The sequence below is a fragment of the Haliotis asinina genome, chromosome 2, assembly GCF_037392515.1.
Source record: "Haliotis asinina isolate JCU_RB_2024 chromosome 2, JCU_Hal_asi_v2, whole genome shotgun sequence".
Classification (NCBI taxonomy): Eukaryota; Metazoa; Mollusca; class Gastropoda; order Lepetellida; family Haliotidae; genus Haliotis; species Haliotis asinina.
Window position 1 is genome coordinate 81,079,390 of NC_090281.1, and position 27,758 is coordinate 81,107,147.

The 27,758-nt window shown below is 37.2% G+C and overlaps 2 protein-coding genes across 2 annotated transcripts in view; both read left to right on the top strand.

Moving 5' to 3' along the window:
• Positions 1 to 27,023, top strand: part of LOC137274429 (sterol-4-alpha-carboxylate 3-dehydrogenase, decarboxylating-like) — a 65,236-nt gene extending 38,213 nt beyond the window's left edge. Inside the window, exons 5-7 of the mRNA XM_067807603.1 lie at positions 22,237 to 22,373; positions 23,731 to 23,833; positions 24,775 to 27,023. Of these exons, the coding sequence (XP_067663704.1) occupies positions 22,237 to 22,373; positions 23,731 to 23,833; positions 24,775 to 25,116 (582 nt within the window). The 3' untranslated portion in view covers positions 25,117 to 27,023. The remainder of the gene's footprint in view (positions 1 to 22,236; positions 22,374 to 23,730; positions 23,834 to 24,774) is intronic.
• LOC137274428 (leucine-rich repeat-containing protein 24-like) lies at positions 1,973 to 4,393 on the top strand. The gene is made up of 2 exons (XM_067807602.1): positions 1,973 to 3,173; positions 4,119 to 4,393. Exons 1-2 carry the CDS (start codon positions 1,973 to 1,975, stop codon positions 4,298 to 4,300), a joined length of 1,383 nt encoding a protein of 460 aa, XP_067663703.1. The 3' UTR covers positions 4,301 to 4,393.
• Positions 27,024 to 27,758: the final 735 nt, after the last annotated feature.

Consider the following 27,758-nt stretch of genomic DNA (forward strand, 5'->3'; position numbering starts at 1 on the left):
TAGTCTGTCTGTATCAGGGGACGCTACCGACCTTAGTGAACATTATCTTTTTCAGATTAATTTCGGCAGAAAAGATTTTTTTTTTCCATTTGAAACTTTAGCCTTTGATCTTGTATAACAAATCTGTATAGACATCTAACCCAGTATTCATTTTTTTACCTGAATTTGTGATCATTCAAGTCATCACAACATTTTAGTCTTCCTTTTCTGAAGTGTTTGTTTCCTACTTACTAACCCATATCACAGTGAGTCTTCATATTCATTAACTTGCACCTTGAAGGTGACTTTGTTAGAATTTGACCCAAGCAACTTAGATGAGGCAAATTTATGAGGCCCTGAGAAAGCATTCTTTAGGAAAGGGCCAGCTTATGTATAGGATGTTTTCATTCATGTGAGTGAAACACTAAAAAAAACCAACTGTCAGTAAAGATGTGAAATTCGTAATTTAATGTCACTAGATGTGTTGATTTACTTTTCATTTTTGCCATATGATGATTGTTGGTGGCCACTTCCTGGATTTGGCAGTCTGCCAAAGATGGAAGCATGTAGTTGATATCCAGTTAATAAAACGTACATTTTAGTTTGTCACAAGCATGTGATTTGAATTGTATATGATGAGCATTCACGTTACTTTAAAAAATAAGGGGTGAACATTTCAAAGAGGAGAGTCTTTGTTTCTGTTTGCTGACCTCATAAAAGTCTCTTGAATATGGAGTTGTGCAGTGTAGGTTAAACAGTGTGAACATGGAACTTAAAATAAAGATATGCAAGCTGAAATGTTTGTTTTTGTTGGCATAGATTCTTTATATGCATAAATATTTATTGCAGTCAGTTTGCTTCCATCGTATTATATGACTGAATCCCATTCACCTTACCACACTAACAGATAGGCGTAGGGAAAAAAATGTTGCTGTAAATTATTTGATTGGACTCCTGGAAATTCTTGATGACACCAGATGTTCACAAAAAGGGTAAGCATGTTCTGACATTCACACAATATGCTCAAAAAGATACCATTTACACCCTAGGCACTTCTCTAAGCAACAGTGGCCCAGATTGATACAGCAGCAAAGTAGTTATTAATTCTGAATTACAGCTATGCAAAAAGGTTTGTGTCTCAAGCATACCATCCAAGTCCAGCACTATGGGTGTCATAAACTGAAATATAGTCATTAGCAAATATATCACAGTGTCAAAATTCCATCATTAATCAAAGAAATCTTATCATGGTCACACATCTACTCTTTCCAAAGACATGTTAAGCCCACCTACATGGAAACATTTATCAAATTGCGGAGTACAGCATAATATCAGCAAAATCTGTACCCATTGAACATCAAGTACTCTTTTAACATGTTGACAAAGTTGGAAGCTTTAAGCCTGTGCCCTTCCACTTCAACAGGTAGATTCAGAGACTGTCTCTTATTTGGACTTATTACATAGGCTTTGGGCTTATCTGATCTTTAATACATTCTGTTAAGATTTCCACCACCTCTGGATGTAAATGATTGGGTAAGATAAAAGGAACCAAGCCTTTTGCTTTGGTCACTTGACTGGATAACCTTTCAGCATTGCACTTAAATAAGTCATAGTTGTGTTTTCAGAAGGAAAAAGTGAACTTGGAACTGTGAAAAACATAGTTTGTGATTTGAAGTAGTCACCTGTACATGATGCATGTTTTGGTTACACTTGCACGGATATATCAGGCTTCTGAACTGAAGCTGTAATTGGATTTCTTAGTTGAAGCTGTGTTTCTACCATTTGCTTACTTTTTCTGGCATCTAGCTTCTTTAGAAACATTTGACGTGTGACAAAAAGTTGAGGAATTTGTGTTAATCTGGAATACAATAATCAGGTTACAGAACAATTTGGAGAAATTATACATCATGGCCCTACAGTGTTTTACTTGAATTTCTGAAAGCTGAACAAGCTCATGACAGTGATAAGCAGCATGTGTGACACTGAATTCAATATGATGGGCAGATTAGTATATTTGAGCTTCTTTATTTGTGTCTTCGTTGGTGTTTCATCTGATAGTGGAAGCTGCCCCATGGAGTGCAACTGTAACACAAAGACAATGATAGTTACCTGTGAGGACAATGACTTGACAACCATTCCTAGTGGTCTGCCAACAGACATGACCACTCTGGTTATTTCTGGAACAACATCAGTGCCATTTGACAAACTGACCAATTTGAAGCGCCAAGATGTGAAAAATGCTAAAGATTATCACACAGTCATTATCACAAACACGGCCCTCATCTCCATTGATGCAGATGCTTTTCAGGATTTGCAGGAATTAAGAATGCTCACTTTGAAAGGTAACAAAATATCCAAACTTCACCGTGGAACCTTTGACAACCTGCCAAATCTCGACTCTTTGGATCTTAGTGGAAATGATTACTGTAATGTTGAAGCAGGAACTTTTGCTAATATTCCATCCTTGCATTTCCTCTACCTGGGAGACATGAAACTTGGTCATATTGATCTGAATAGCTTCCAGCATGACACATCTCTTCATGTCTTGGACCTCCATGGAAATGACTTCAGAAAGCTTCCAAGTGACCTCTTTAGTCATGTCACTAGCCTGGAAACACTGGATCTGAGCAACAACAAGTTGAAGACCCTTCCAAAAGAGTACCAGTCATTTTTGACAGATCTTGACCATCTGGATTTGTCGGACAATCCCTGGCAATGCAACTGTGCCTTGGATTGGATGAGGAATCTTCCTCAACTCTCTTCAGCCAAAATAGGATCTCACACAGCTGTCGAATGCTATGGCCCAGATCGTCTCAAGTTCCAGAGCCTCGTTGACATCCCTTCGTCAGATCTGCTATGTATTCCTCCAAATATCACCTGCAATGGACCTGTCACTGTGCAGACTGGGGATGCAGTGAGCATCAGTTGTGAGACATCTGGAGATCCTGAGCCATATGTCACTTGGGTTGTCCCCGACTCCACTATATTGGATGATGATCATAAGAAGAGTGGATACAGGGTCGAGGGAAATGTTCTGACCATACAGTCAGCATCCAGTTCAGATGATGGAAACTGGACTGTGAAGGCCTTCAGTGTTGGAGGATCTGTCAACACCACAGTTGTGGTAGAGGTTGAGGAACCAGAAGAGGTCGAACTTGCGGAAGCTGATACAGACATCATGCCAATCATTATAGGTAGGAAAAGCATCATGTTAAACACATTAAGACCAGGACAATGTTTTGTCTTTATCTATTTAGAATTTAGTTGACTTTTTTTTGTCTGCTTTTAACTGCTGTAAGGTAACATAAGGTGGAAAAGCAAGTTTCATGATGACAATTTTTTAACAAGACCCCAGACCAATTTCCCTCTTCTATAACAGATTTTAGGGTTTTCACAAGAAGTATGAACACATCAGTCTTGAATATATGCTGAAGTAGACACAGAAGGCATACATTTTTATGATTGGTCACTGAAATTGTGTTCATGGCACCAGGTGTCATGGTTATGATGTTTAAGAAAGACCACCACTGATTTCATCCACCACTTATATAATTTCATTAAATAAGTGCTGGTATGTAAGGAAATGTGAAACTTTTGTGTATAGGTCATCATATTTAGTGAATCTAGGTGTGTACAAGTATAACAGTATGAGAATTTAATAGTGAAACCATGATTGAAAAGGTTAGTTGTAAGAATCATGTGTCATTCTGTGATAAAGCTAACACTGAATGTGCATTGGTGAACAACACATGAACATTCAAGATAGGTATATAACTATAACTTCTGCGTATATAACTATCTACCTCACTAACATAACTTATGGTTGTACATAATTTACATGATACATGTACATGTTTCTTTTTTGAAAATAGCTCACTTGCGATGAAAATAAAATCATATTGATACCAGAATTTAATTACATTTGTGATTTCAGGGATCAAATTGGTTTGGCATAAAAGGCTTTTGGTCACCTTCAAAATAAGACATGTTAATAACAGTACAATCCTGTAAAGTTAATGTCAGCATAAGAAGGAAATGTATGGCAACACTCTGTAATCACTCAAGTTTTTTTCTTGTTAGTGTCCAAATATTGAAACAAAGACATATTTGAGTATCCCACAATCCCTTCCTCTGTCCAGGAGCATCTGTGGGCGGGATACTGCTGTTGGCAGGGGCAGGACTCCTGCTGTACATCAGACACAGGAAGAAGAAGGATGAAGTTAAACCATTCAAGAACGATGATGACAGCGATGATGAACAACAGCACATCAAGACTAAAAAATCAAGAAATGTGCCTCCTCATGCAACAAGGCTGAGATAATGTGATATTCACATTTATATGGAAATACAGTCAAATCCCCATGAGACAAATGCCAGTGTCTCAAATGTTATACATAACTCGAAGCACCTGTCGGGTCCGACCATTTATTCTACCAGCGTAGACATACCTATGTCTCGAATACATTGATAGGTCAAATTCATTACCCCAGAGTCTCCAGAGATTCAACTCATTGGGATTTGACTATGGTTCAGCTTCCTAAAAATAAATGTTCTTCAGAATAGATCTGATTAGTCAATAAGACAGTTAGATATAATTATTTCTGTGTTATTGGTTTATTGCAATGTATTGATTCTCCTTTTTTCAAACTGAATTCGCTTCTCATGTGATGAAATTATTTTGCATTTTACTTTTTATTCTTGGGAAAAAATGGTTATGGAAACTATGAAAATTAATTGTTTCCACTTTCAAAAATCATGTTTTTAACACTTTCTTAGTGTATTCATCATTATCTATTACTAACTCGTAAAAATTCGTAAAAATATTGTGGGTTATTCTTTGTAATATTCTTTGTAATATGGTTATTTATGTCAGGCAAGGTAAACATGGACTGAAACTGTATTTTTAACAACTTGTAATCCCTAAACATTTTGTCAAGTAAAAATAAAAACCTGCGCATATTAGTTTCGTTAATTATTGTCAGAATTTAGTACTGTGAAGCTATTGTCTTTATGAACTCTCAAAATACCAAGTTTCAAAGGTGTTACAGTACTAAATTGTCCCTGTAACTGTCTCTTTTATCATCATGACAGCCATAATAATTCTGATGGGCACCTTTTCAGTCACTAAGCAAGTAGGAATATATCTTCTATTATATCCTGGTAATGTAGACAGAACAATCTTGATATTGTCCTGTATTTATGAGAGTCAGATTGAAATTGGTAAAATGAATGCAAGAACTTTCTCCTTGAAAATTTCTGCTGCCTATTGTAGTTTTTCATAATGACACAACTACTAAGTAAACGTGATCTCTAATTTGTATTGTAGTAGATTTTAGACTGACTATCTATATGCTGTATGTTACAAGAACATTTCAATATTCAGTATAACCGCATTCTTGTGTTATTCATATTTAAATTTATTATAAAGATGTAGTGGCCACAGAGTCAACTGCGTGGATTCGAACCACAGAGCTTATGATCTGAAGTTGGATGCCTTGTTCGCATGACCTAACCCATCAGCAAGCTGACAAGTTATGTCATCTGTGGGATGACTCCACACCCTGCTACATAGGCATTACCATACTATTGACAATTTGCGAAAGTCATTGTCAATGACACTGCGATAACTATTAATCCAATCCCTGTAGAAATGGTTAAATGAAATATTTATGAGGTGAGTGAGTGAGTTTAGTTGCACTCAGCAAAATTGCAGCTATATGGTGGCAGTCTGTAAATAACCAAGTCTGGACTGAACAATCCAGTGATCAACTGCATAAGCATTGATATGCACATTTAGGAACTGATGACAGGTGTCAACCAAGTCATCAAGTCTGACCACCTGATCTGATTAGTTGCCTTTCAGGATAAGCACAGTCGCCTTTAATGGCAAGCATGGGTTTGCTGAAGACCTTTTCTACCCCAGATCTTCATTGGTCAATTATGAGTTACAATCAACTGGATGAAGAAAGCAAATTGTGCCGACAAATATTGAATTGTGCAGCTCAGGAAGTGGATACCTTTGCTGTTACGGATCTTAACATTTAAGGGACTTTTGTTCAGAACATTGGTATTTGTGTGATGTTACTGAGTATATGTAGTAATAGTTACATTGTATTTGATACTTCTATTCACAATACTAAAATGATTAAGCCTACATGAGCAACAAACTCATTTATCTCCTTCCTGTAGGATGTTCATGAAACTGGTATTTTGTTTAAGAAATATATTCCCATGAATTTCAAGTAAAACCACAACCACCAATGGAGTAGCAGATTGGTCACTGAATGATAATAGAATTGGTGGGACTTGTACTACAATTTTCCTCTGAAAAATGTCAATAAAGGTTGTTTTCTTGTCTTAGATTTTGGTGTGTGCATGATTTAATAGCTCAGTCTTTATTTATGACACATTTACTTCAGTGTAGACATATGCTTGTAGTTGTACCTTGATGTAGTTATAAACGTGAAGTTGGGAGTGCCGTGTGTTTTTGTTTATTCCGTCATAAATTCAAAATACTTATGCCAGTTCTATAACAAATTAGAGCTTGAGAACTTCTATTTATGAAAATGAGTCATGAACAAATTTTGTTTATGAGGACTGGGGGTAGCGTGGTGGGTCAAGCATTCATTGCTGTTCATACTGAAGGAATTCGTTTGATTCCAGCAGAGGTTTAACTGCCATCAGTATAATGTGTGAAGCCCACGTCAGGTGCCCACTACATGATATTGTTGGAATATTGCTAAAATGATATATTGTAAAGCAACACTCACTAAATCACTTATTTGCGAGACATGAATAAATTAATCAAGTCCACAAGAGATTTTCTTTTAGACAGCAAGGCATTAAGAAGAATAAATATATGTACCATCCATTGATTATATTTGAAGTGAAATAATCTTAGTATCAGTTTGTTCAAAGAGTATTCTAGAATTTATGCCAACTTGTTTAAGAGAAACATATTCTCTATCAAAAAGACTTATTACATCCTGGAAATTTAGGGCATTGCAAACATGATCATGATTTGATCTGACCTACATGACCTAAGGAGCTAAAAATATGGCCCTGATTATTAGAAAAATAGTCCTTAAAAGTTGTTTATTCTATCAGAAAGTGATATACAATTTCTAATATGTAACCCTCATATGGGATTGAATAGAACAAACATACTATTTGTTTAGAACACAACACCACTCTGTAGCAGTTTATATCAAACATGGTTGACATTTTTTGTGTAGTGGGAGAGAATGTTAAGTACAGATGTAAATATTAAACTATTTTTATATATTGACACAGCTATTATATTCCTGTTTGTCCCAAGTATTGGATCATATAATCACACTTGGTGTCATATCTCTTTCTGTGCAATTGTTCATTTTGAAAAAATGTTGTATTAATTTCAAATAATTTGTTTTCAAAGATTATTAAGTCAGTTGTAGCAGAAGCTGTCAAAGATACAAAATGCGTGACTGCAGCATATGTAACAGGAGTTGGAGTTTCAAAAAGTTTAGCAAAACAAATGTGACAGTACCATGGGCAGTGTTTGAAGCTAGCCATTGATAATAAAGCTAGGTTCAAACTGTCATGCTATCCGTGACAAATGCCACAATTGGCCATTCATATCTGATCATGGAACTTCCCTGAAATTTTAACTCTAGATGCGGGCTGATGCAAGTCAGTACGTTCTAATAAGATTTGTTGCCCTTGGTTGTGATATTGTCACCGCTGGTCAATAGAAACTGCCATAATCTGTGATGATCTTGTCTCCCAGTCAGATACAACTACTGACATAGTGATAGGATTGTCCCAATTAAGTCCACGATTGGGTTGCAATCTGACACGATAATCATGATCGGGGTTCCCGACTTGGGATGATCAGGTACGTGCAGTTACCATAATTATATATTCATCACAAACCAATGTGCTCTGTTTTTATAGGATATGATTGTAGTCATGATGTCTTTCACGATTAAGATGGAGGATGATCATGATTTGAGCTATGATAGGATCCCGAAGGGTATATATACAGCCCGCCTAACCTGAGCTTCCTTGTTACTTGAATGTCTGTAGGGTGAACACTGCAACCCACAACCATTGATTATGGCAGGAATGGAGGATGATTCACATTTGCAGTATTACTGTATGGTTATATTAATGCCAGAGAGGAAGAAGATGAGCAGCAGCTGGACCAGCCAAAACTCCAATCACAAGGGGCAAGAAGAGCAGTAGTCAAGTACTGTTGGGTGCGACCATGGCTCACAGAGGAGAGGAGACAGCAGTTTGGTCAGTTCTCCAGCCTAGTAGATTTGAGGTTGTAGGATCCTTTAGGGTTCCAAACCTACACATGGTTAACACCACAGCTCTTTGATGAAGTCTTGCACAGGATGGCCCCAGCAATCATTAGGGAAGTCACCAGCTTCAGGCAACCCATCTCACCTGGACTGAAACTGGTAGTGACACTGAGGCACCTTGCCACTGCAGACAACTATCGGTCCCTTGCATATGCCTTCAGGTGTGGGGTCTCTACCATCTCAGGGATGGTTCCAGGAGTGTGCCAGGCAATTGTGCAAGCATACAAGGAGGATGTCTTTAGCTTACCTGTGACCCCTGAAGCCTGGAGAGCTGTAGCTAATCAGTTCGAGCAGAGATTGAATATCCCCCGCGCCATTTGGGCACCGGATGACAAGAATGCTGTCAAGAAGCCAAATCTCACTGGCAGCCTATACTTCAATTGCAAGGGCTTTTTTCTCAATACCACTCTTAGCTTTGGTGGATGCAGAGTACAAGATGGAAGAAGACATATCTCAGATGCTCAGATATCTGGCAACTCAAAGCTGTTCAACAGCCTGGAAAAGGAAGCCCTTGGACTTCCTCCATCCTGCACTCTGACAGCAAGCCCTGATGACCACCAAGACATGCCCTTCTTCATCTTGGGGGACGACGCCTTTTCACTCAGGAATTACCTGATCCAGCAGAAGAAGTATGTCCAGGAATGAGAGAATTTTCAGTTACAGACTGTCAAGGAGGAGGAGAGTAGGGGAAAATGCCTTTGGGATCCTGGCCAACAGATTCAAGTTTCTCCTTAGGACAGAGCAGAAGCCCAACACTGTGAAGGGTATAGTGGAGGAGGCAGTTGTTCTGCACAACCTACTGAGGCTAAGCATCCAGGCATCACAGCACAAAAGTGAATCTATCTCCAAGTATAGCATTATGCATAAATGAAATCGCAATTGTTATACATACTCAGATCTCTGGAGCTCACCCATTCCTCACTGCTCCGTTTGGACTCTGACTTGGAGGCTGCCTGGAAGGCTGGTAGTGAAGCTGGTGGTGTGGTTGCTGGAAGTTTTAGTGTTTTGACTGGTGGAGGGTGTGAGTTCAGTGCCACTGGTACTTGCTGCTGTGGCTGCAATTGCAGCAAAAGAGGCAACATTTCTTGCATCTACCGTCTCAATGTGAGGGATTAAAATTAGAGAACTTATCCCATTTCTCTGTGCAGATCATGTCAATAGTGGTATCTCCACCTGACCCACTTTCTTGGCACATTTCTTCAGTTGCTCTGCAGTAGTTTTCATTATGGCAGCCTGTGCAGCCCAGAGATGCTCCTTGTGGTGACATCCTGGAACCCCGCTAGGCGTTTGCAATACGAGACCTCATTTCTCATAAGAAACTCACTGATTTCCTCCTTTACATGTTCATAAAAGGCAGTAACTATGTTCTTTCTCTTGGCTCTTTCGGATGGGATGCTTTCATCTGTCTCCTCTGGTGTAGATTCTGGCTAGACAGGTTCGGTTTCATGGGGTAGGGTAGCCTTGCCCTTTCCCTTCTATGTTGGCATCATTCAAAGGCCCAGAAAGTACAATGCTCACAAATACAGATTGACTGATGTGTTCTCTTCACTGAATGAGGTGCATTAATTCTGACTGCCAGTACTTGTGTGAGTGCAAAAACTCACGAGCATCAGTGAAAAGGCACCAATACTGGTATCTACTTACATTTACTCATATCAACTTGTATCTTCCTGTGAGTCATTCTGGTCAGGTTGTGAGCAATGAGCAATAGGACACAACAGAGCTTCACAGATCATGTGAGATCACAACACATCTCAAACAGATTGTAGCATGTTGTGCCTATTGTGTGACATAAACTAACCTGACATAGTTCTGAATCGGTATTTCCAAATCATAAACTTGATTGCTCAATAAGTAGTATTGTACATGGGAAGACACATGATGTACAAATACTCTCATCATGTTAGATCGGTCATTCTTGATAGACTTGCAGTAACTGTTTGTTGATTTGTTCCTTCAAGTTTGTCATTATCTAATGACTCATTTTTAAACTTTTTTCAGAGTATCGTTTTCCACATCTTTATTGAAAAGAGGCCCGATTATGTCATTTAGCTGAATCGTTTCAGGGGTGGTGGAGTAGCCTAGTGGTTAAAGTATTTGCTCACCATGGCAAAGACCTGATTTTGATTCTCCACTTCTGTAGTAGCCCATTTCTCATGTCTCTGCCATGATTGTGCTGGAATATTGCTAAAAGCGGCATAAAATGATACTCACTGTCGTTTCATAATCAAACTTCTACTACAATGTTCACAAACAGTGTCTGACCCTTGAATAAATCTGCCACACTCACTGACAGTGCAGCCAATTGTATATTTCACAAGGACTTTGACTGAAGTTGATATATATGTGACACATCGCATTTGTTTCTTGTTTATAAATTTTTCATTTTTTAATAATTTCAATGCCAATTACAAGAAATGATACATCTGAAATGTGTGTTAAATTTTATATTCTATGTGTCCTGTGAATTTTCATTGAGTCAGATAGACATCTGAAACTTTCAGGACCCAGTATCGTGTTACTTTGAAACACCATTTGTGAGCACTGGTCCCAGCAGATGTAGTCTGAGGTAATATTGTCCACGTCATTGGCACATATATATATTCTTCAACAGCAAAACAAACAAGCATAAGGTGAACAGAACTTATTTAGTCTTGATAGAAGCAGCTGGAAATGTTTTATGTTTGAGGTGAACTTGAAAATGTTAATCAGAGTCTATCAAATTTCAGTCAGCACCATAAAACTGTCACTGAGTCTCATTAGAACTGACTGAAATTTCCAGTGACATATCACAACAGCAGACTCAGTCTATTAGTCTTTCTGCTATATCCAGGTGCAACATTACCCCAGTAGTTTTTTTGTGTGTGGCAACAAAGTCATGGTGGGTTTTTGAGAGGAATAGATATATATATCCAAGAAAATTACTTACAGTAAAAAGTTTGGATGTCTTAAAATGATGATAAAAAACAGTATCCAATCATTGAGTATGAAATCTTTGTACAAAGTAACTGTTGTAACAGTGAATATAGGTGAGTTTCCTTACTTATGGTTCTTAGGATTTAATTAATGTTTTCCTGCTAATAGATAAATGACCTTATAAATACCCTGATAAGATGTTAATAAAAATACCCGGGTCATGTCTATGATTAATGATCAGCACACTAATGCGGGATTATTTTTATACATCATAGTCCATATCCAGAATATAGGTTCTATAAAGTGGTTGATTAATGCTTGACATAGGAATACTTAATATATATTTTCCAAAGTTCACCTACTCAATATAATTATGGCAATTCTTTCCTTATAATAAAGCCAAAATAAATTCATTTACTTTCAACACAGAATTCATTGCCTTTGGTCACCAGCAAGAACCTTAAATCTGGTCAACTGTTGATTTCAGGTTAATTTATCAGTTTTTTGTTGTTTTTTTTTATCTACCTAAGTTCTTTTCAACATTTTAAACAGATACCTGGTTTGGGTGAGCTGACAGTCCCAGCCACTGGAATCATACCTGTGTCTTCAGTGTGATGAGCAGATGTTTTAACCATCAGGCTTCCCCACCATCCCTTTTAGCAATTAAGCTTTTACAAGCAATTTTTCAGGTATGGATGACAGGTTAACAACAGTAATATGGAAGTATTGGATGGTCTTCTGGTTCTTTTCCTCTCTTAATTAGTATATATCTATTTATCAGGTAATGATTACCTAATTGCCTACAGGCAATGTCACAGTTTAATAGAAATCACTGTTTACATGGGCAAAATATTTCCATGCTTATAGTGAAACCAAAGAATGGTTTTATAAGTGACTTATGAAATAGGAAAAAAATTCATGGACACCAGATGGAACATGAGAAACGTTTAAGCATCACAAGATGGTATCTTCATACTCTTGCAGTATTTAATTAAAACAAAGAATATCACTCTTTTTCACCAGCTGGGGACAAATGTGTACAATATGTGCTGAATAAAAAAACTACCAGGCTTAAGTTTTAAGTACTAAATTTCAAATGCATATCTTAATGCATGTGCATTAAGAGGTATATTTGATTTTGTATTTGTGGGGATTTAGATATGTTAGAAAGCGAGAGCGAAGGTTTACCATGGGTGGTTATTTATCACAGGTAATCTGACACAAGTGGTATTTCACTAGCCCTTGTTATCAGGCTGTAGACTCTGAACTGCACTGACACACCTGTCGGCATGAAGTATGTGCAGTAAATCTATTAGGATAATGATTGAAAAAATTGTTCAAACAGAATATTTGTTGACATGACACTAGGGTATTTGAAGTCTTAATGGAAACATTTATGGGATTATAAACAAATGTGTAGATATTACAGACACATAGAAAGGTTTCATGTTTAAAAATGTTCAGCATATCAAGTCAGCATTAGCTTTGGAACACGCATTGATTTAAGATAGCTATTAAACAGTATTCAGTCTGTTGAAACGAAGGGTAGTTTCATATGGGAACAGGTGAAAAGTTTGTAATATGAGGTTAATTTATATGTATTCTTGTATAGTTGTCCATAGTCAGTATGCCCGAATTCAGGAAGTTAATGAGGTTTAAATAAGACTGAATGCTACAAAATAAAAAGAAAGATTCAGTGATCGCTTTTATTGAATTTAGGGTATCCATATGTTGATTTTGAAACAGGAAAGCACATTAGTGGGTCTCAGATAAATAGTATTACAAAGTATGTCAGAAACTGAATTGAAAAGTACATGCTACTCCATATGTTGTTAACTAGGGTAGAGATAAGTGAAATGGGGCAAATTTACATAATCTTAACCTGAACATTGTGATCAAGTGTCAACTTGGCCGTCTCCTTCACAAGCCTTTCCAGAACTAGCATTGCTGTGTAAGTGTTAGAGGCCAATCTGTCACTGGCATATTTGTTACCCCAACAGAGGCTATAGTTCAACATAGACCATAATAGCCACCCCGTTAAGGGAAATATCTTATTTTAAAGTTTCTTGCCTCATGAATCATCATTGTTCATGCTATCAACCACTTATTTACTGAATTTGATTCAGTTATACATGTAATCTGTGGGATTTCAGTAAGAATAGAACTAATGAATTGGGTGCTCTGATTTGGTTGATAATATGCGCTCTTATCCTGATAGTAACCGTATGGACCACTGTCCACAATATCACTCACTGGATTGTCCTGTCCTGATTTGTTTGATTACATGTCATCCTGATAATTGCTGGAATATTGCAGAAAGAGCTTTAAACAACAAACAAGCAAATGCACAGGTTGTGGTAAAATATTTGTTAATTATATAAACCCTCAAGTTAAAGTGTTTTGGATAGACAGTAAGTCTAGATACTGTATATTACTGGCAAACAAGGATAAGTTGGACCAGCACAGAGAACGTGTTTACGAGAAGCAGGTGATGCACAGCAATGAGCAAACCCATTTGGTGTGTGAAAGTTAGAGCAGATGTAGTCTAGTGCATGTACAGTGCATGACGATGAAATTTATTCTGTGATTAGCTGCACACACCATGCTCATAAGACTCTCATGTTGTTGGTATAGCAAGTCAGTGCAACCTGGGACCCCTTCACTCACAGTGGCTAGCACCAGTGGGCGGCACTTGCACACACTGATACAGGTCAATTGTTGGGTCAGTGCTCAACTTATCCTTGTTTGCCCCTTAGGTTTCATTTAACTCATTAAGCCCTGGAGCCGCTCCACTGCCCAACACCTGGCACCCCTCACTGACTGCCTGATTGCTGCGACAAGGCTAATTAGTGCTAATCATGCCTGATTTCCCTGGCAGGTCTCGGATATGACAGGAAACTGTCTAGTCTCACAAACAAGTACTGATTATTTAATTGTGTCGTAAAGATGGAAAAGAGGCCGATGTGAATACATATATTACAGCATTTCATGTAATTTATTACATGTGTCCCTTATACCCCTTTGCCAGTGTGTGCTGTATTTTTATCAACACCTACGCGGTCTTTGTACGTACGAGATGAACAAATATACAAATTCCTCCTGTCTCTCTCATCGTATTGACTGAATTATAATATATTATTTATAATAGAGTTTAAAAAGAGGGGGAACTTGCATTATAATCGTCTACATTTTTTGCCAATACATTGCTCGTGCTTACTGACCATTTCAAGGAAAGTATCAGTAGGTGTGTAAGTAACATGGAGCATATAGAAATTTATAGTTTGTCACTGTGTTCATCTTAACTGAACGCTGTAAACATACATCACCATTCATACACATACATACTGCATGATACATTTATCATTACTCGATGCTAAACAAAGCTTCCCGTCATGTGATGGGATAAAATATCACGAATGTAACACATTATATCTCACTTACTCATTATATTGGCTGATACTTTGACCAATCGTATCATGAGAACCTGTCACATAGGAAGGGCAAGGTGATGGGGCGTGGCCTAAATTTCTGAAGGGCACGTTTGGTCATTCAGATTGGCTACATTGATTTTTTATTGTATTGTTGACAAGTGGATATGTTGTGTTTGGGTTGTATATTCTAACTATCATGTAACAATTTGTGTATTGTCTGATATCGTATCGCTATCAAGGTTCACCAGACTGCACCCATGTGTGCATATACAGTACAGAGAATGAAGCGTACATAGCACCATCAAGTGGGTTGTCCGACAAAATAACAACACATGTATATTTTACGCTTGTCCCGGGACAGTCCGTTCAATAAGGGAGTAGGGGCGTGGCTACGTATAAATTTTACCGGAGACTGTTGTTTCAAGACCAATAGTAGCGCTAAATAATCTTATTACTGTAGTCTGAATGATGATACGCAAGGGTATCAATACCATGACTAATATGCTATCCTGCTTTTACTGATGATGGATCAACGGATTTGTTGCTATATGTGATAATTACAGAGAAGTGTCAAGAAACTTTCAATAGCACATAAAGTAAGGGATTATGTAAGTGTGCCTTTCTTCACACATGTTTGGAATCTTTGTATGGAAGACATACTTAAACCAAATTATGTCCCACTCATATCATTGTGTGAGATTAAATTGTTCAAAACATCTATGTCAATGGCAGTAAAGAAGAATTTACGCACATGCCTAATAATCTATGAAAGAAGCGTTTTCGCTGATATATTGCTAGTGTTTACTGAATATTTTAAGGAAAGTACTGATAAGCTAGTCTGTGACTTACATATAACAGATTCACAGTTTGTCGCTTTAGTTCATCTAGATTAAATATACTATTTAATAGAAAATATACGTTATCGCATGAACATACATGTATGCATATTGTATAATGCTATTCCTTGCACATACATAAGACAAAGGGTCATAGGGTGGGCGTCATCAAAGTTCCCGAATAGGTCGTTTTGTATCTTAACTGTTCAATATACTCCCTGATTTGTTATCTATGACCAATCGTATCATGAGATACCTGTCACATTGGAAATGACAGGTGATGGGGCGTGGGCTAAATTTCCAAAGAGTATGTTCGGTCACTAGACAGATTGACTATTGGTTAGATTGTTGACCAATCGATATGCTAGATTTTGGCTTTATCAACTCTAGCTATCATGAAAAGTTTGTGTATCGTGAACATATATAATCGTAAGGATGCCTGAAATGTACACGTAGAACTAACAAGCACTTTGACGAGTTTATTTTTCTTTGAAGCACTCAGAACGCTACAATCCGATTACTTTTACCCCGGATAACCCAATCCAACTATTGAGTAGAGATGGTATTTATTTGCATATACTTTTTGCGTACACTACTTGTACATCAAACATAATGGTTCTCTGAACATTTCAACTTAATCTGCACATTGTTACGAATAAATACCATAATTCAAGTACATGTATTATAGAATTTAAAAAAGTAACACGATACTGATTTATTGTGATGTATACACTTGAAGTTGAATCTCCCCAAATATTTATGAAGATGGACATACTTATATTTGTTTTGAAAGTAAACGATGTTCAGAAGATTGACAATGGGCGTGACTCCACAAAACAGGTTGTCCAATGATGTAACAACGCCTTAGTTTGTTTTACACTTGTCACATGACAAAAGTTTAAGTAAAGTAATCTTTCTTTTAAGCTTTATATTGAGGACAGCTGTACTAAAGCAAGGCGCACTGTTAGTTCCCTCATCTCTGTTGGTCTAAACAGCAGGGATCTACATCAGTATGCAAGTGTTAAGATATGGAAAAGAATGATATTAACGAGTTTCTATGGCTGTGAATTATTACCCACTCTTTATGGTAAAGTTCTTGAACTAACTGAAAGTATACAGCGCTACTTTGCCAGAATTGTACAAGGTTTTGATAAACGCTCTCCCACTGATGCCACTATTGCTGATCTAGGACTCTGGACAATGGTTGGCTACATCGATAAATGCAGATTACAGCTGCTTGGGCGTCTTTGTAATATATCATGTGTCCCAATTTGTAAAACAATATTTTGTGCATCTACCTCACTCTATTACTCTCATTCTAAGAACTTAGACAGTTTATGTGGCGTGTTGCTATCAACAGCTAAGAAATATAACCTAATGCACCATGTATTTCACTATATCTGCACCGGACAATTCCCGACGAAAAATAACTGGAGAAAGATTGTAGTAAATGAAATAAGTATCCACGAGGAAAAAGCATGGAAATACAAACTATCATGCAGAGCTGACCTGTCTCGATATTTTAAAATACACACAGCACTTTCACCTCATGTGTTATACAGCATGACATTGTTATATCCAGAACTGAGAGAAGAACTGCAGTATGTAATAAGAATTGGATCCGGAACCAAAATATCAAAAGAATGTAAAAACTGTAACACTTTTGCTAATGATTACTATCTCCATGTTATCCTAAACTGTGGATGCTTGCTTTCAGAGAGGGATGTATTCTTCTCAACTCTAATAGATAATCTTGATGTTGAAATGTATGTCAAAATAGAGATGATGGAAGAGAATGACATGCTAGCATTCTTTCTAGGGGCCAATAACAGTGCTATTGATGAAACAACACGACATTTTACTATTATAGAGTTCTCAAAATATTTGTATAAACTAAAAGATATCCTCAATCACTTGTGGTAATAATCTAGCCAAGACCTGACGGTTGGTGACCTGTATATATTTGGAGAAATATTCCCATATCCTATGCTTGTACATATATGTATATATATATGCGTGTGTGTGTGTATGTACGCTTGTTGAATACTCTGTTACCTAGTTATATAATTGCATGACCATGTTTTCTGGATCTTCGGACCTATCTGGAGGAAATAAAGACATTCATTCATTCATTCATTCATTCATTCATGACAAAAGTTTACCTGGACATGCATTCGGCCAGAGGCTGCTATTTGGGGTTGAAAGATGTGTTCACATATCTCATTTAGTGTTGTCTGATTGAATGATTATACGCATCAATTCCGTAACTGATATATTATCCTCCTTATATTGACGCTGGATCTGATACACATGATCATTCCTCTGGATAAGATAATTACAGAGATCAAATACAAACGTTTCTTACACAATGCTTATGTAAATTGCATTGAAAAATCACATTTCAAACAAGTATGAAACAGCTTGAACAAAATACCCCAGTTACCTTTGTAAGGTTTATGTGTACTATATACAGTCAGGCCGCATTAATCCGAACACTTCTGTTTTTCATCAAAAACGTTCGGATAGTGAAACGTACGGACTACTGAAACGAACTTTTATGAACACAACTACAGTAGGGTTACTTCCCTTTGACATGGCAATACAAAAAATACGGACGTATACAAGTTGGCTGAATGTGCGATGTGGTGTTTGGGGGCAAGAAATCAACTTTCACTTTGGTCAGTTTGACACTGGCATACTTGTCACTGGCAGCGTTGTTACGAAGTGATAGCCAATCACAAAACATATCATACCCGATTTCCGAAATTGTGCTCTTGCCGATAGACTGTCCAAATTCTTGACCAAAATGTTTACACATAAGATCAAAATTGGCTTTAGGGTTTTCTCTTTTTTTTTTTTTTTTTTTTTTGGTGCTGCAGTAATTTCACATCTTTTACGCCTAGGGGCGGGACTTGCCATTATGACTGACAAGCGTCACGTGATCTCATTTTGACACGATCAGTGTTTTATACAGGAAGTAAGCATGACAGGTATTACTCCAACTAACCAAAAGTGAGACCTACTAATTGATCAAAATCACAAACTAACGACATCTTCAACTCGCAAGTGTTACTTAACAATTACCACTGAATGGGGCTCATGGTGTGAAGGGATTATCCCAACCTTTTTGATGTACCGCCGGATTAATGAAGCAAAACTATGTGTAATTAGCTAATCTGTTACCGCTGATTAACGTTCGGATACGGAGAGTGAAGCACCGGATTACTGAATCAACAGGTAATGAGTTTACATAGTAAACAAGATTGGTTACAGCTAGCTATTGTTCGGATATCGCGGGAATCGGATTGTCGGGGTCCGGACGCGGCCTGACTGTATGTATATTATGAGTAGATGCAAGAGTTATCACTTCATATTCGATTATGTATTATTGTCAACTTTAAAAATCAATAGTCGCAAATGAAATAGGTCTAAATTAGTAACTTGGTTTATTTAAAATCAACACGAACATGAGTGTAATACAGTATTGCTATTTATGTCTACAATTCATTATAACGAATGAATGAATGATCTAATTTAGAAGATGGTTTTGTCACCGTTAATTCAATCAATGTGCGAACATAGTATCTTAGTATTCACTCCCAGTGACGAGTAACAAACACGTACCTCCTGTAACAACATCTCATAATCCCTTTTCTCGCAGACATGTGTTCATTTGCCTGTATAAGCCCCCGACATTGCAAGAAATTGTTATCAAAACACATTAATAGTTCTTCTGATTAACACAGAAAGTAACCTCTCTCGTAAGAAAAGCTAATCTTTCATCATTACTGCTAAACTGATTAAAATTATAGGTACAGTACGAATTTAAAATGCAAAACCCCCAATACGCGGCTCTCGCTGAATGAGAGGTGCTTTTCGTAACCCGCAATATGCGGCTCTCGCTGAATAAGAGGTGCTTTTTATTACCCCCAATAAGCGACTCTTGCTGTGAAAAGCTAATTAATTTGGCGCATATACGCGGCTCTCGGCCTTAATGAGTTAATAAATGGGCTTTCACCAGCCATAACATGAACATGTGTGCATGATCAGGCCTAAGAGTAAGACCTGCAACATTCACAAATACCATGCTACATATGTCTTTTTGAAAACTGTATCTTGACACACTACCGCTGCAACAATGCATATTTGTAGATATCATAGCACAGGAACGTTAGAATACGAAATTACTGAAATGTGACATCGTAACACAGAGACATTACTATGTGACATACATTTTCATCTGTGGCAAAGAACATGAAACTTTACAATTTTCGATGGTAAAAATACTAAATTACATATTGCCTTTTGAAACTATATCTTGGCACACTATCTGTGATATAGCATATTCACCGTACAATATGACATCACTTTTCAACTGTTAAATCACAGCACAGGAATATAAAACTATGACGTAGCACAGGAACATGAAAATGTCACATCATTTTTCAACTGTGACATCTGACAGCAACACTTCAATGTGATAGATATTAAAGTTTTTAAAAGGCATTTAGAAACTGAACGAACATGAACACATGATAACTTCTTTTTCAGTAATTCTATACATGATGTTCAGAGCTAATTCTTGTTCCTTCATCAGGTGAATGTGCGGATGACTATTCACCTGATGAAGGAGCGAGAATTAGCTCTGAAACTCTGTGTAAAGAATAAAAAGAAGTTATTTTTCTCAAAACGTGTCATGAATTCATAATAAATATTGTTGTAGTGGCATATATGTATGGTTTGGTTAATGATATTCTCGCAAACAAATACTACTTCAACAGACAGGCTCCACATTTTGGACAGCACTTGAAGCAGTCATGTCACTAATATGTGGTAGTTTGTATTTAGTGGCTTAAGATACACACGGTATTCATCATATTTGAAGAGCAACATGAAAATACCATTTTTGTCATCATGTGCTTTAAGTAGCTTCATACTACGGTGATATCTGCTTATCATCAAAGAAACCAAAGTGTGTCAACAGAGGTGATGAGTGTCACTTGTGGCATGATCTGTACCTCACACTTTCAGGTAGCCCTCAAAACACTATTTCACCTGTGGCTTGAATGTATGATTTATGTTAGAATACCCACAGGGGTCTCTTCCACAGATGTCATTCCGTTCAGTGAGTGAGTTAAGACTTTAAGTCACAATGGCAGTATTTCAGTCATATTGTGTCTATATCAAATTATATATTAATAATAATTATAGGTAAAGTGTAAAAAGTTGTCAACGAAGAACAGTAAAACAACTATAGTCCGTTTGGCTCAAAAGCAGACTGATGAATTTCAGTTTAGCTTGAAAACACATAAACATAACATACTCAATGAAACGCTGATCAGAACATCATAATCAGAACATCATACCAACTCTGTGAGCTTTTTGCAGAATATTTTAACTTAGACTAAAAAAGTTCTTTAACAAACTGTCATTAAAAATATTGATACAGTTCGGTGTTTGTTACGAGGGATGAGTGCAGAGAAAGGGACAGGCAATTGTGCGAAGAAGCATGGAGGCAGCACAGCGCAGGTTAATGAATGTATAACTTACTCGGCACTTGTGCACATGCTTCTCGAACACCTGGTTGTGCCTTTCCCTGCACTTCTTCCTAGTAATAAACAGTGAACTGTGTCAGTATTTTAATAATGGTTTAACAGCTTTTTTAACTATTAGGACAAAAATTCTGCAAAAAACTTAGAGTTGGTGTGATGTTTTGATTATATTCAGCGTTTCATTTAGTATGTTATGCTTATTTGATTTTGAGTTACATTGCAATTCATCAGTCCACTTTTGAGCCAAATGGACTGTAGACTATCACAGATATATATTTTAAAATTAGTAATGAAATATATAACGTCTTAACCATACATGATAAGACAACGTAAAAACAGGCTATAAATCTCCATTCGGACACACCCAAATTATTCCAACTGCATGTCTGATGCACTTCTTACAAATGCCAAACATATTATGAGGGTGTTCCCAAATGATTAAGAAGGTGACTGTTCCCTGCTGTTTTCGTTACCAGTGCAGATTCCATAGCGTGAACATCATCCTTATATTAAAACATCATGGGTCATTCAAGCCGTCATTATTATTTCAAATCTTGAGTGTACCCTGGATGTTTGGCAAGTATGCTATTTTTACACTATTTGTGTGGTTGTCATGATTCACAAATAGGTACTGATCTGATCGTAGGACAAGCAGTAATGATTCTTACAATATATCAACATTTACTAGAAGTTTGTCCAGTGTGCATTGAATCTGCACTTCAAGTACACTATATGTATGCAGCTTATAGCTCATGTGAGGAGATCGGCGTATTGCTGCAAATGAACCACTTATCCCCCATGGCAGACTCATACGATGCCAATGCACTTTATATTTATTGCTTATGACCTGCATAACTGGGTACACATCATAGTTTTGTGTATGCCCAAAACTATCAGGCATACTGGGCCATAGTGTGCTTCTGCCAGCATACATAAAACTTACGCAAAATGATTTAAATGCATTGTTTTCACAACACGTTTGAAAGAAGTGTCAGTGTGCACCTCAAAAAGGAATTTGGATATGCAGAAGTGTGACAGGGCCCAAGTTTCAATATATTCTACACCCACTACTTTGAAGGAATATCTTCTATGCCCATCATTGGTGATACGCTACAATACTGTTGCCCTATGTCCTTTGCCCCTCTTTAATGGTATAAATAAATGCTCCTTCCAGGAAGTGCTCCAGGCCAATGGTGCTGACCTCTATACAGTTGCAATCCGACCTCATGGGATATTCGGACCCCGTGATCTTCAACTGGTTCCCACAACAGTAGACATGGCCAGGAAGGGGAAGTCAAAGTTCATCATTGGGTAGGTATCTGAACAACACTGACAGAAATGTTATGTGTCGGACTTCATAAATGTAGCTTGACTTGCTTTCAAATAGTGGATATTCTTGAAAATCGAATTTGCTAGCTCAGTGGAGGTTTGCACGTCAGGATACTTTGCTCTTTGACAAGACAGTTCCTCCACAGTTAAGGAAATAAAGTCTCTCTCCAGAGAGGGAAGGTGCTTATTGTTATGTATTACCTATGAGGGTGAAAATATCAATGTTCATATTTTTCACAAGGTGCCTTAGGGCACTATATCACTTTGTCATTGTGATGTCGATGAACAATGCTATGTCGTCATGTTTCTTCTGTGAAGTTGTGTTCTACATGCGGCAACAGCAGCTAGCTATCCTCTATTTGTAAGTAGATTTGTGTTAATTTTCCTCAATTTGACAACTTCGGTTACAAACAGAATATTACATTCGTGCCTATATCATACTAATTTGCGCCTCTCATACCTAAATATCAGTACATCCCTCACTCTTGCTCAGGAAATACCAACATTGAGGCACTCGTGGCACAAACATATGATGACATGGATACTGGTATAATTTCATCTATTTCATCTTGTACTGAAGTCTAAAACATGGTCTGGTTGGATCAGGCTTCATATCCTCTGTGTGGGTGTGTAACCTGATAAAACTGTTGCATCTCAGTGGGCTGACAATAAGACCTGACTATCAGGGAGAAGTTTTCAGGGTATTTACTGTAATCACCAACTTTAGATCAAAAGAAAATATCTGAGAGGCCAGAATGCAAAGTTTGAGAAATCCAGTGAAAATTTCTGGGATGGCACATGGCTTGTACCTAGTAATTCTTTGGTCTTCAGTAACCCATGCCTGTCATACAAGATGAGTAACAGCATCAGGTGGTCAAGCTTGCTGATTTGGTGGTTGGTTTCTTTTTATGTTGTTCATCTCAGCAGATTTCCAGCTATAAGACAGTGATCTGTAAATAATCAAGACTGGACCTGATTTACATCATGAGCATCAATATATGCGGTTAGGATATGGTGACAAGTCAAGTCTGGCTACCTAGTCCTGCTAGTTGCCTCTTACAACAAGCATGTGTTACTTAAGACCAAACACAGGTTTCTTCATGAACAGACTTGTTTGATGTATATTATTATATCCCAGTTGCTACCCAGTACTTATCATGTATGCTGATACACCTGACATGAATCATTGGATTGTCTTGTCTCAGTTATCAGAAACTACTGTCATATGACAAATGTTGGTCATTTGACTGTTCAATTAAGCGACAAACTTTGTTTGGATCAGATTACCTTATTTTTAAAACAATACATGTCAAAAGTGTCATATTTTGTTGCATTTCAGGGATGGCAAGAATGTTGTTGACTTCACATATGTAGGAAACGTGGTTCATGGTCACATTCTGGCAGCAGAGAGTCTGAAGGAAGGGTCTGCTGTATGTGGAAAGGTAGTCCATCATAGCTAAGTGTAAACCTTGACACACCATGCTATTATCTTCACAGTTGATTCCAACCATTTTTTAGAGTAATACTGATGGAATATTTGATATGCAAACTTTTATGGAATTTATACCAACCAAGACATTTAAGTCAGAGAAATCACTAATTCACTCAAAATCTGTCAATGCCAGAAAAAACTTGTCCAGGTTCGTTGATTCCTGTTCTATAATTAGCAGATGCAAGTGATTTCTAAATTACCAAATGCCCCAATAATCCAAATATTGCAATCATAGAATGTACACACATACATTATGAGTTGTTCACTGGTCCCTCAGGGAACATGGGTACCCTCAGTGTTTCTTTACGGGAACATAAGCAAACATTGAGGGCACATCAACCCATGGGTCCCTCGGGACCAGTGAACAACATATTTATCTTACCGAACACCTCAATGTTAATTTCGAATTGTTTGAAGCACAGGTAGGAAACGATGTATCAATCGCTGGATTTTGCAGACACAAGGAAAACAGATTTGATTTGCATTTGCATTCGTAATTTCCATTTATCACATGTGATTCAGTGTTATTCAAGATAAAATGTTACTACCATAAAGTACCAGATAAGTTATGCATTCCCTGTGGGCTACATAGAAGATGTAGCTCACTTGTGCCTGGGGTACATTTAAATAATAGAAGAGCGCTCAGCCAGTCAATAAGCGACATTTGTGTGCGACGCAACATAGTACCTCATGTATTTTTGTTATGGAGGATTGGACAAATATTGAGCACCAGACAGGGACCAAGTACCTTTTTTAACCTCTTTTGGTATGACCCAATGAGAGATCAAAGCTTCGATATACTGCTCTCCATGTGGACGCTCAAACCACTACACAGTGGATGTGGTTCAGGTATGTCTGTACTCCTTACAAGGTCCCAGTTTACTTTTTCAGGCATATCATATAACAAATGATGAGCCAATATTCTTCTGGACCTTCTTGACGAGGATTCTGACAGGACTGGGATACGATGCTCCGAAATACCATATTCCCTTCATGCTGGTGTACATCATTGCTGTGATTCTGCAGTTCTTCTGCCAGCTGCTTAAACCTGTCCTGGAGATCAAGCCTACCTTCACTCCGATGAGAGTGGCCCTGGCAGGAACTCATCATTTCTACAGCTGTGATCGGGCCAAGAAGGACATGGCATACAAGCCAGTTGTCTCCCTTGATGAAGGGATAAAACTAACAGTTGATGGTTATCCCCATTTAAGAAAAAATGCTGGAAAATCATGATATATGTTTAAATATATATCATATATTATTTCAGTGTGGTTGGCTTTTTTTATGAATTTTGATCTATATGTCAAGGAATGAGATTAGAAATAGCAAATAGACAAAAAGATGAAGATTGATATCTTAGTTTCTTTAAGATGTTCTTTTGATAAGACGCATATATAAATAAAACAAGAAGTCTTATTATAGTCAGGAAGTGGCTGTTTCATTAAAATAATTACTTGCCAAAATTCTAGGTGATGTTCATGAAATAAAATCCTGAATTTGGATTCTTCTCAAAATGGATGATTATCATTCACATTAGCGATATTGCCAAAATATACTTATTATCATCACCCAATCATTTTTGTTTAACATGTAATATAATTTGTTATACATGTAGTATGCAGTGAACATTTAATACACTAAGAACTAATTTTATTGTTCTTAGTATATGTGCCTGACTACAAAGATACATGACTTACAGCTTGTTCAGCCTGACCAGGTCAAGCAAATACTAATTCTTTGTGTAGATTGGTTGGGTCTATTATTATGAAGAGGTGCATCATTGTCAGTTGATTGTCAACATTTCCAAACAGCCATGACAAGGTAACCACTTGACATCATAATAACAATAATAATAATAATAGTGAATTTATATAGCGCAATAATCCATGCTCAATGCATGCTCTAAGTGCACATCAGTGTCAAGAAATTGCCTTACTTCCTTTGAACAAGAAGATGGTTTCCAGATTCAGATTCAGGCTTTTAGGCAGCGAGCAGCAGCAACTGGTGTTTCAAGTGATGACAGAACATGGTGAAGAGACTGAAAGTGAAACTGATTGTGAAAGTAACTGACATCCGTGTTCTGAAGTTATTAAACCAAACTAGAAAGCATAAAACAATTCAATTGAAACATTGAATGATAACAATTCAATTAAAACATGGAATGATTGTTTTTTCAGAACTGTTTTCCAGGACAAGTTCTAGAACAAATCCGTGTATCCATGCATCACACAAACACAGTATTAATAACATTCTCTGCTCCCTTATTTAATGAAGTAAAATCGACCAGCCATTTGATCTCACGCATCATGCATATGCACAGTAGATCAGGTCAAGCCGAACAACCTGTTGTTGAAGACATTCTAGTCCGATTTTCAAGCTGCCGTGGGTTGGACTTTCATAACTAACAAAGTATGCTTTAATATACAGGATATGTATGAAAATCAGAATTCTAACTCTGAGGCAGTTTGCAGGTCCCTTATTTGGTCTTTGTGTAAATGCAATAGGTCCTGCCCCTAATGTATGGAGGCTCTCTCTGGAGAGGGGAAGGTACTTGTTTTCCCCAAACATTTGGAAACATTCCACAAACTTCAACCAGTGTTTTTCAGAGGTGTGTGTCACTGAGAGCTGGATATGTAACCACATATGCTTTTGTCGTAAACTTTACTTCATTGAACAGAATGCAGTGTTAAACAAAAAACAGTTTCAGAAAACAAGAATTCAAGAAAATAGTTTTACAAAATAATGGTTGTTTTCTCTCTAAAAGCCACTTTGTTTGAAATCCTACATAAATCCCTGCTCTATTTACAAGCACATATATAGTCCTTTTTAATCTCTACATGTGAAAAGATCTATGTTGATCAGATATGAATCTTTTAATATGGAAATGAATTATTTCTCATATTTGTATTAACTTACATGTTAACACTTTACCAAAGTTATATTACCAAAACACAAAACGAAAAATGAGTACAGTCAAAAGAAGTTTGTACAGATCACTCTTTCAGTTTATATGTCGTATATACCACTATTTGTAATAAAGAAATCATTGCATAGGTACACTCAAAAGAATTTGTACAGGTCACTCTTTCAGTTTATATGTCATATATACCACTATTTGCAATAAAGAAATTATTGCACAGGTTTTGTTTTCTTTTTTAAAACCTAAGAGCTCATGTCTTGGTTGAGGTACCAAGAGAGGTAACTCTTCTCACTGTATGACAAGTCTGGCCTTCTTTATCCCACAGGTTTAGTAAATTGAGATTCCAGTCCTTGTGAAAACACAGGATGTTAAGATAACAATTTGCTGTGCAGAGAAACGTTCCACCGGCACTCCGTTTATGTGTATCATGCTGATCCGTGTACCTTTCACCATGGCACTCCTTGTACCTTTCATCTTGGAACTATTTGTATCATCGATCATGGCACTCCATATACATTTTATGATGGCACCCATTGTACCATTTATCATGGCACTTCATGTACCTTTCATCATGGCACTCCATGTACCTTTCCCACAGCACCATTTTTTTGTATGTTTATTACCACCAGTGCAAACTGTAACAATTACTTGAGATATATCCTCATCAAATGGATGACATCCACAAGGCTCCTTAAAATTGTTGGCACACTGGAAGAAATTCGCCCAAATGACTTGAAATGAACCATAATAATGATGTTTACTACAGCATCAAATAAATAAATAATCAGATAAATGTAAATGCATACATTTGTTGTGATTGAAGGAAAAGTATACTTTAGAAATGCTTATCCAGTAGATATGTATGACGGTCATGATATTATACACATCTAGTAATTGTTTGAGGAATTTATTGAGGGGTCAAAATACCACATTCACTGTATTGAGATCCCAGTTG